Source organism: Limanda limanda, chromosome 18 (assembly GCF_963576545.1).
Source record: "Limanda limanda chromosome 18, fLimLim1.1, whole genome shotgun sequence".
NCBI lineage: Eukaryota > Metazoa > Chordata > Actinopteri > Pleuronectiformes > Pleuronectidae > Limanda > Limanda limanda.
Genome location: NC_083653.1, coordinates 22,254,107 through 22,264,724, shown reverse-complemented (window position 1 = coordinate 22,264,724; position 10,618 = coordinate 22,254,107). Strand labels below are relative to the sequence as shown.

The window sequence follows — 10,618 nt, the reverse complement described above, 5'->3', positions numbered from 1 at the left end:
GACTAAATGTTTTATGAACAACTCTGTATCTCATATAACATTATGCTACAGCTGTCTTATTATTGATGGGTAAATAAGAATTTGATGTTTTATTCTGTGCAGAGCTCTGTCGCTGGGCACAAATAACATATAAGGGTTGTTTCACCCAAAAACACCAAAATATATTCTAACTTGCCCCTAATGGGATCCCGTCATTCAGATAGTTGTAGTTTTGCCCAGGTTCTATTGCTGAGATTTACCAACGGTTTTCTATGAACAACCTCCATGTTATTCTGGAGTATGTGCTGTCAAGATGTAGGGAAAGAGGTTTCAGTGAAAATGTGTTTACTGTCAAATAGTTTTTAGATTGAATCAACTTGTTAGAAGTAACTTTGGTGCCTCCCATTAATATAATGTAATGATACCTACCTGTGGACAATTCAAAGTAACAGTGATACTATTTTTCCAAATGATATAGCTGTTTTTATTCATTTTGTTTAGAAACATTATAACACAACACACAACTGAGACAACGAGGTAAAGCTATTAAATTGGAGGAAGAGGATGGCTGGAGACACGTCAGGAGGAAATTTTAATCCAATGCTAGAGACGATCTTTGAAGAGTGTAAGAAGTTATCATCTCTCCCACGACCACTAAATGCAAACATCGAGATGTAGCTGAAAGCTCCAGAGAGCCAAGGAGTTGAGATATGTACTGATTACACAATGAAAAAAATAAACTTCCTCCAATATTTTTAACCTGAACTCTTTTCCTGGTTAGGATGTAGACAGTAAATGTTAACAGCCTAAGCTTGTATTAAATTAAAGAAACTACTTACTTGCATGTTGGAACCTTTATTTTGTCAACATAGTTTCCCACTTTTTCCCATCCTTTAAACTTAAAGGTTATTCAGTTCCACACTATACTATATAGGCTGCTGTAGGATATTGTTTACAAACTGTATATTTTATGTGTGTATGATTTTATACAAACTTGAGCTAAATTAATCCTGACATGTTTTGCTACACAGCACTAAAGCTTAAAAGGACACATTTGCAGGAAATATGTACATTTTAGAACAATGAAGCTCATTCATAATGTTGCATTTCATTAGAAAAAGTAAGTCTGCCTTCAAAAATATAGTGTTCTTAAGAAAAGAGTCAGCAGAATATATATATATTATTGTATATGTGTGTGACTCAGAAGGTGGCTGCCTCCTTGTAAAGAAACCATTACCCTTGGGTGACATCAAGTGGTGAAACAGAGCTGCAACACTTCCAATTACTACTGTATGAATTAATGTGTTTGAGACAAGAGTTTTTTTTATTATAATACAGGATATAAAATAAATATACATGTATTTTTTCATTTAACAGTCATTTGTAAAGTGAAAGTTTGCAAAAAGCAACTCAATTAATGTTTTCTGTTTTTTATATTACTGCGTCAAACTATTGCTGCCTTATCAATGTGTTTTCTTATCATGCTATGAAAAGAAAACACATTCGGGCCATGTCTATATTTCAAACTTGTGCTCGCACACACAGGCCTGTATACATACATACGCACGCACGCACGCACGCTCACACGCGCACTCGCACACGCACACGCACACGCACACACACACTGAGTTTTGCAGATCGAGTGTCAGTCTGTCTGTTCAAACTGTAAGGAGGGGGACAATAAGTGCTTTTGTTCTCTATTGGAAAAAGACAGGCGCATGCATTTCTATTAAAAGGAAGGAAATGTGAGAGGGAAGAGAAAATGGGTGAGTGGTACACTAGATTTCCTACAGGAGTATGTCTGTCCATATCTACATATACAGGAGCAGCATTTGCCTTATAACTCTCAAAGCACTGCCAGAATACTAGTGTCTAAGCAAGACATTAAAAAACATTAAATATATATAATATCTAAATATTTGAGCAACAACATTGCATTAAAAGACAATTCTTGTCTCAATATCTTAATGAAAAATTCTTAAAATGTGTTTTTATGTACAGCATTTAAAAAACATACAAATAACTGCGCTTAAGTCATGTGTGAGGATGATATCTATCAGAAAGAACAAGAGATAATCCTCCGTCAGGATTGTTTGCAGTCTTCCGAGGTGGGACACGATGATGTGAAACAAAACACCGATATATATCTGCTAGCATCCACATTGTGTAAATAACTATATGCTACATAGTAAAAACCCAAAGAGCGAACAAAGGAGATGGGCAATTACAAAAATATATACACAAAAGCTTACAAAAACAAATCAAAATTTCTTGAGAAGGTAAATGAGTGAAAAAGGCACCATCCACACAAATAAAAATGTGGATAATTATCATTCCTGTAGAAACGGTGATTCTGTGGAATATGTGCATGAAACAGAGCACAAGAAGCTGATCCAAAACAACGTCACCTTCATCCTACTGTATAACGAGGAAGCATCAAAACATTCAGTAAGGAGACATGCTTTCATGTGACCATAGAGACATGAGATAAAAAGACATGTGGTCTGGTGGTTTATCTGACAGAGGTCCCTTTCTATAGCTACTATAGTTAAGGCAGAGGACATTAAAAAAATGGGTATTTTACAAAGATGTATGGAAATAATAAATATGATATTATATTATTCTTATATTTATATTTTACAATGGTTCATTTAGAGAATATTTTCAAATGCTGTGAAGAAAAGGACTTAAGGGAGTGTTGTCTTGAACTACTAAATGCAGTATTACACAAGAAATTAATACAACCATCAAAATATAACAAAACCTATCAACTGCCAAAACCTAAGCACAAGTGAAAGCTTTACACTGGGATTTACTTTGATTTTTGCATAGGAGTTGTTCGACAGTAATTTGTCCGACAGAGCCATATGCTCAATAATACTTGTGACACCTCGTTTGAGTCGATAAAGAAAATTTACAACTAAGTGTCTGAATGTATCCTCACTGAGTGACTTCAAACAAACACACTAAAGGGAGGAGAAAACCTTTGGATAGCTGCTGGTTTTAATCCCCATCAAATGTGAGTCAACGGGTCGTGTTCACCTGGGTGTGTCTGCCAGACTGTCGCAACACAGGAGTGGAAACAATGAAACAATAAGTTTAGACATTTCATTACCTGGAGTTTGTCCTTAAAGCTGCACTTATATATATTTTTACACTGACAATGGATCACATTACTTTGTGCAATGTGAAAGGTGCCAAGACAGCGAAGAAGCCACAGAAAATGATCAACTGACGCTGCACTCTGTTGGGCATGTTTGCCCCTTTTAGCCCATTGTTTTGGTTATGAAGCCTGCAACTCTCGTCACCTTCATTTACAGCCATAGGCAAAAAAGTGGCAGCTAATGAAGCAGAGGAGACCAAACCAGAGCTAGAAGAAGACTTGTGTTCAGGTGGCCAGTGAAGGAACCGTCTGCAAATACGTAATCAACTTTATAGAGACCCAAAGTGAAGCTGCCTACATAGTAGACATTTAAAGAAGTTATGATGCAAGTATCGATACTGGAACATTTTCATGGAAGGTTCCTCCTCTAATAACAAGTGCTGTAGGATATTTTATCTTATAATAATGATAGTGAATACATGAACACAACTACATATTTTAGAAATAACACAAGCTGCAGGATCAGAGTCGAACCTGGAGCTGGACTTTGGCTCTCTATAAGGTGGCTTGGTCCTCGTTACACTTGTGAAAAACTCTGGTTGTACATTTACAGTTTAACCAACGACAGAGGTCCAGTTCTCTCTTCAGCCAAAGGGTGTCAGTGTTTCCCACTGCAGGCGACACGTCTGACAAACACAGCCTCCCCCTCCCTCCAACTCCTGCAGTGTACAGGTCTGTCCTGCTGGAGCACATGCAGGAGCAGAAACAGTTGAGTCACTGGGTGCGCTCTTTACTACGACATGCCCTGTGGCCGGTCATGTGACTGGGCAGGGCCAGTGAGGATGGAGCAAACTGTGGGGAATCAATAGTGAGAAGCAAAAATGCTGCGGGGTAATGACACATTTGTAAAAATATAAAGTAAATATGTGTTAATAACCAAATGTACTTTGAGTATCCCAACTTAAAATTGTACAGTGGCCAATTTCATAGTGTAATATATAGAATATACTGAATGAGTATTTCTAATGGTGTATGATAATCTCTTTAGCATTTTACTTAAGTTGTGGTGCAGCTCATTTGAAGTACATCACATAGTTCAGTCTCTAACAGTGCCTTAATCTTCCAAATACAATTCTGACTATAGCTGCGTCCTAAAACCCTTATTTTCATATTTCTATACTGTAAACGCCGTCATACCATGTGAACCTGTGTCTGAACTTCTGAAAGATAAAACTTGATTTAAAAAAAAACTTGAATGTTTTGATTCTAGCATATGAAGCTCTTAATTATATAAAGTGGAGCAAAGTATATTTGTAATGTATTGGAGTAGAAGTTCAAAGTAGCATGAAAGGAAGTATAAGTAGTATAAGTAAATTATTTCAATATTTTGGGATATTTTGACAAATTTGCCACTGTACACGTTATATTCCTGCCTATTTATTGGCAAAGTACTGTCTTCCAGTTTTGACACTTTTTCTGTACAGATTAAACAAACACAATATCAAGTGTATATCAGCTCAAGAAGAACTCCCAGGTGGATCTTGTCACCTTCAGACAAAGCCAGGTTAGCTGTTTCCCTTTTATCAGTCTTTGTGCTAAGCTAGCTGGCTGCTGGTGGTTTTGTAACATTTAGGATACAGACATGAAATGTACTTAGTTACATTTCACCACTGAATATATATATATATTATATATTTTTTTTCTTCAAATAGATGAAATCAATCAGAACTAATGTAGGAGTGTGTATAAAGGAATGAAAAAAAGGACAAACTAGATACGAATTCTTGCTGCATCAAATTGCAATGCAAAAATTAAATATCAAACTGTCTGGGATTGCATTTTGTTCGGACACAGATAAAAATGACTTATGCAAAGTTTTGGGAAAATTCATTGAGATTTAGAGGTGGAACACAGCATGTGAAAAATATGAAAATCTGCCGTTTTGGGTGTTTTCCTAGGCAATAAAAAAACCCGCAAGAAATTGTTTTTGAGAACATATATTTTCAATAGAACATTTATTTATTGAAGAACAAAAATAACAACATTGAAATTAAGTCCTAGTTGTGGTCTAGCTTGCACTTGCAGCGGCGCAGATTTGGCTGTTTAGAGCGGTCATGCTCAACTGCCTGCAGCACATTCTGCAGGTGCTCCTCGCTCCTGGCTGCTGCCACAAAGTCTGATGTGAGTTTGACGCCACGCTCGGCACAGTCATTCACAACATTGATGGCACGTACATTCACAGCACCCATCTGGAATGCTTCACTGGCAGCCCAATCCTCTACAGCCAGTGAGAGAAACACTGGATCGATGTGCAGCTGGTGCATGCCGAACCAGCAGTCTGGGTTGGCGAGGTCAGCCAAGCTGGTGGTCGGTGAGAGGGTTGGGAACTTTGGCTTGCCGAAGCCAGTGCCAAAGCGGAGCTGTGGGGCTCGCATGGGGAGGTCAGCCGGCCTCTGCTCCAAGATGGCATCTGCAAGTGCGCGCCGCTCGCCAACTGGCACCTTGGTGCTGAAGAGTGCCAGGGGCAGCATCTCGCCTGTCAGGTACCATAGGTGCCGCTCCAGTGCCTTGATCGCTGATGCTGCAATGCGTTCGTCAACAGACTTGTACGCATACAGGTTGTGGTAGAGTGTGAGGTCATTCCATGCGGCATCTACGGCCGTGTCACAGGTCAGCCACCACGTTGCGTAGATGTGTGTAATGAAGTTGGCAAACGTCCTAATCTTCCGCACCTGCTGCCTAGTTGTGATGGTCCCGTGAGGAAGCAACGCAATGTGCTGCTCCATCAAGGCCAGCTTGAGAGTGTAGAGCAGCTTGGCCATCCACCGCGCCTTGTGCAGTGCTCCTGGCCGTTGGAAGGTAACTGGAGTGTGTGCTGCACCGTCTGCACCCAGATACACAAGACACAGCTGCACGAACTCGCGGTAGTCGCCTCGCTTGTAGTCGAGCACTCCTGCAGTGCATGCAATGAGTTCAGCACGCAACTTGCCCAAGAACGGTGGTTCTGCCTCGTCAGGAATGTAGCGGGACAATGGGCTGCGCTCCTTATGTGACACCAGGTCCCAGTTGTCCCGGAGCCGTGTAAACAATGTAACATCTGGCGAGCGGGACGTCTCCACCTTGAGGTCGGTGAAAATGTGGCATGTGAGGAGCACTTCCCCTATGTGGTGCCGGCATCCGGACCAGAGCAGTGGTCGACCCAGTGAGAGCTGGATGGCAATGCAGGCTGCTGTGAGATGGCCAGTGTTTGACGCGGTGGTGTCAAATGCCATGTTGACAACCTGATCGGTGCAGCACCACCCCTGCAGCAGCTTGCATGTCAGCCGGGCGATGATCGTTCCGCATGGCTCGTTAGTTCCCTTCATGTATGCTGGCACACCAAGCAGTTTGAGCTGCTTCGCATCTCCAACCACCACTGTCAGACGCTCCTCCAACTAGTGCACATTGGTGAGCATCGGCGTCAACTTGCTGTCCCAGTGCAGGGTGCACATGGGAGGTGGTGTCCACTGCTCGTGCTGTTCCTCACTGATGGCCTGCAGCCTGTGGCGGCGAGCTCGGTCTGCTGTTGCGTAGGATGTGGAGACCTTTGCCCAATTGCCACCTGACTCCTCGATCAGGCCGCGGGTGAAGGCAGCCTGCTGCATTGGTGTGATCTTCAACCGTGTAGCCAGTGACACAAGACTCGGCCGGCTGAGGATGTCTGGTGGAATGAAAGCTGTTGTGCCAGTCTTTTTTCGCTTGCGGGTGGGTGTGTTCTTCACCAGTGGAGCAGCTGTTTCATCGGCGTTGCAGTCCTCATCACTGTCGCTTTCCAAAACCGCCATGCTATCTGTCGCAGTCATCTCCTTCTGCTCTTTGGCTAGGTATCCCTGCTGGGCTGCTTCGTGCTCCTGTTGCCGCTTCACCTTGATTTGCATTTTGGTGTCAAATGCTCCAAATGTGGCCACTCTGTCCCCCTTCATACTGGCCAGGAAATCGATGTCCTCCGGATTGCAGATCAGCTGCTCAGCGTTTGGAGACCACAGCGGGAATGTGGAGTCCAGCCTGTGCTCCATTGCATCCACCAGTCGAGCTGTAGCCTCACTGGAGCGCCTGGCCTGCGGAATGTGCCGCAACTTGTTGTTGGCGTCGAGAAGTGCCACCATCTTGTCACATGCTCGACGATCGCTCACCATTGGGATATTGGCCTTCCCATAAAATGGCCGCACCTGCTCTAAAACAACCTTGGCCGCCTCAAACCGTGACAAGGCTCCGGTCAAACCTGGTCGCTTAACATGCAGTTGTGCGTCGCAGTTGTACATTATGCACCGCTGGCGACCACTTGGCAGCTTGGCGCCAGTAATGATGGCATCTGTCTTGGTGATGCTGGCACCCAGACCAAAGACCAGGCTGCGGCTACGCGGGCGGGAGCTTAAGGGTCGTGACGTCATTTTGAGAGAGCTGGATCCTTTGCAGGTGTTGGTGGTGTTACAACCCTACTTATCCGGCCTGGGGCTCCGCCCCTCTGTGCTACGCTGTTGCCTGTTTTAAACTTTTGTTTAACCCTTGTATGTTGTTTGGGTCTGTGGGACCCGTTTTCAATATTTGTTAAAAGAGAAATTATGTGATATTTTTTTCAACCTGAGACTCATTGGCCTTGGCTCATTTTCTGTGATGAACTATAAAAGAACATATTTTCAGTGACTGTACACTGTACACCCCCCTACACATTTATATTACATATGTGGTGTTCGGGTCTGACCCAGGACTACGTAAAGTGTTAAATTGTACATTTCAAGCACCTCTGCTCCCACATTCCTGCACATTTTACGTAAAAGTTCTCTGCCAGTTTCTGCATCTCACAAGGATTCTGTGGATTATAACATGATTATAACAGGATATTAACCCCAAAGCATGAGAAATGGTCTCCAAAACCTTTAGCTTGCTAGCATTAGCTAACGATGAGGTAGCATAGCTAAATTATGATAGCTATCGATAGCTAGCTAGTAAACTGTGTGCCGTTCCACCTCTAGATCACCACGTATCGCAAAAATATTTTGCAATTATTGTTTTTGCATGGATGGTAACACTTTGAGCACCCAGACAGATCAATATGCTGGAACTCTGTTTTTTGATGCACCCTACTGTAGGTGCAGCGCACATTGATGACCTCTGGCTTGTATTAAAAAACGCACCCACTGTCTTTAAATGTGCCCAGTCTCTGTGAAACCTCGACTCAGTGCTTGGCCAGAGGGTCGGAGTGGAAAACGCGACTAACCTGACACTCCACATTTGTTCCAGCTTTTTGCGGCTTGGTACAGCAGTCAGGGCAATTCTAGTAAGTAAAAGGATAAACAACATAAAACAACATACTGCTGTTTGCGCACAAAGTCACACACGGGGCAACAATGATAATGATAATAGAACCTTAAAAAACAATCTGACATCAGGCAGAAACAGTCTCATGAACGATATAGGGGGCTGAACTGTTAGCTGCCCTGTAAGTTTATGTGCACATTCGTGTTCACAAACCTTCGGAGTCTTTAGGGTCCATGATAAAATGGGTGTCACAACAAAGTGTCCTTCAACAGCTCTGCTGACCACAGACAAATGGTGTCCAACCCCCTGAAAACGCTGTGGCGGTCAGAGGACATGAAGCCTGGCTGTTCGATGATTATTAATTCTACATGTAGTGGATGTAGTAAGTCAGAATAGACAGAACTGTGAACTTATCTTACTTTCCAAATCCAGATCTAGATAGAGAGAATTCTAAATACAGAAGTTAAATTGCGCATTTATTATTTCCCTGCAATAGCATCAGCTAAAAAGCTGATTATTCTCTGTGTAGAAACATTGACTTCTCCTTAAAAAGACAGGCTTAGCCTTTCTTTTGCTTATCCAAAGTAATAGTACACTAGAGATGACAGGATGAAAGGCCCTCTCCTCCTGTGTTTCATTTCATCTGATAGTTTCCTTATGTAACAATATGTACAATGACATCAACTATCAAGGTAAACCTGAAAACTCTACTAAACAAGCGAGAAAAAAAATCTAATAAAAAAGGTGCTAGATAATTAACATATATAAATATATATGAACACATCTGCGGTTCTTCCTCGTGAGGAGCATTGTGTTTGTAAGTGCAGTGGTTCTGAGTCTCTGTGTGTGATGCCTTCACATCTATCTTACATTACTTTCTGTTCAGTTTCAAATAGTTCACCAGCCTGATGAGGCAGAACTTCTCCTTACATTTTTTGGTTCCTATGTTTGTTTGCCTTCATGTATAAGAGCTGCTGAAGGCTGTCGGGTAAGAGGTCAGACACAAGGGAGGGTTGAAAAGGAGGTTGGCTGACTTGGAATGATGTAATGCACAGAGCGAGGCCCGACAAGGAAGCGGGAGCCGAGGGCATCGGCTGACGTCTGCTGAGGTTGTTGAGTGTTGTCTGAATCAGGAGGAACAGACTCCTCTGCTAGTTTACGAGTTTCTGGGAGCCTCAGTAACGGTGTGTTTGGTGGGTGTACTGGGAGCTCTGCTGGGATGACGATGAGTATCCCATGGTGCTCTGGGGTTGGGTGGAACCTTGGACGTTGCTCTGGTAACCAAGACGGGAGCCGGAGTGCTGATTGAGAGGCAGAGAGAAGGATGGAAAAAAAACATAGCAGTGAGCAGCTCCATCCAACCGATACATAACATCTCATCTCTGACATGTGCGTGTGTGCAGTCAATATAATGTGTTTTTGAGCAGGTTGACAGAGCGTCAAATGCAGTGGTTCCAAACAAGGGATCAGGACCCCGTAGGGGGTCATAATACACAGGGTGGGGAGGAATCATATCACATTTAAAAAAGATTATTTGTTTTATTAATAGTTATAAAAGACAAAAATAGTACATCGACTAAAAATAAAATCATGCTAGCAAAACTATTACAGCAGCTTTCTGATTGTATTTATCCCCACATGACCGCTGAAGAGAAGTGGACAGAGTAATGGCAAAATCCGTTGCAGCAGGTCAATAACAGCAACACAAGAATAACTTTGCCATTAAAGATTTGATTCTCCTAATGAAGAATCTAGAACTCCCCAATTAAAGTATTTGTGCTTTTTGTTGGAATCCTTTGTCACCAGCATTTGGCCACCGACTCTGGGTAGCTCATCACATCCTGACTCCGGCTCTAAACAAGTAACAGCACTGTCGATCTTAACATCAACCTCTTGTAAGAAAGTAATGCACTTAAGATTTGCATTTCATGTTACTTCATTCACCTATTGAAATGCACTACACTGCATTCACTGTATTCATTTAATATCTACAATTACAAAAGCTATAGTTGCTTTTTTTTAAATAAAATGTAGAAGTCAGTGAAACAATGATGTAACTGTACATACAATGTTCCAAACTAGTTCCACTACAGTAAAAAGCTGCCTATACAAGCTTATTAATAAACTGTATGTCAGTCACAGATTTTGTTTTACTCTTAGTCAATATATCATTAACTCATTTAATAACAAGGAACTTTTAAAACATTTACCTGAGAGACTATGAATGAAGAGAAAGCC

General features: G+C 42.1%; 2 protein-coding genes across 3 annotated transcripts in view; both read right to left on the bottom strand.

Moving 5' to 3' along the window:
• Positions 1-1,359: 1,359 nt before the first annotated feature.
• On the bottom strand, positions 1,360-6,518 carry LOC133024494 (uncharacterized). Its single transcript, XM_061091623.1, has 2 exons — positions 1,911-6,518; positions 1,360-1,780 (listed from the first exon to the last, which is right to left on the bottom strand). Exon 1 carries the CDS (start codon positions 6,445-6,447, stop codon positions 5,140-5,142), a length of 1,308 nt encoding a protein of 435 aa, XP_060947606.1. The 5' UTR covers positions 6,448-6,518; the 3' UTR covers positions 1,360-1,780; positions 1,911-5,139.
• Positions 6,519-9,546: 3,028 nt separating this feature from the next.
• The window catches only part of cdk19 (cyclin dependent kinase 19), a 52,906-nt gene continuing 51,834 nt past the window's right edge, over positions 9,547-10,618 (bottom strand). For both annotated transcript variants that reach the window (XM_061091621.1, XM_061091622.1), the window contains one exon: positions 9,547-9,681. In XM_061091621.1, the coding sequence (XP_060947604.1) occupies positions 9,556-9,681 (126 nt within the window). In that variant the 3' untranslated portion in view covers positions 9,547-9,555. The remainder of the gene's footprint in view (positions 9,682-10,618) is intronic.

What these genes read in the sequence shown, in the direction of transcription:
- LOC133024494 (XM_061091623.1), bottom strand. Translation starts at nt 6,447, where the DNA reads ATGAAGGGAACTAACGAGCCATGCGGAACGATCATCGCCCGGCTGACA.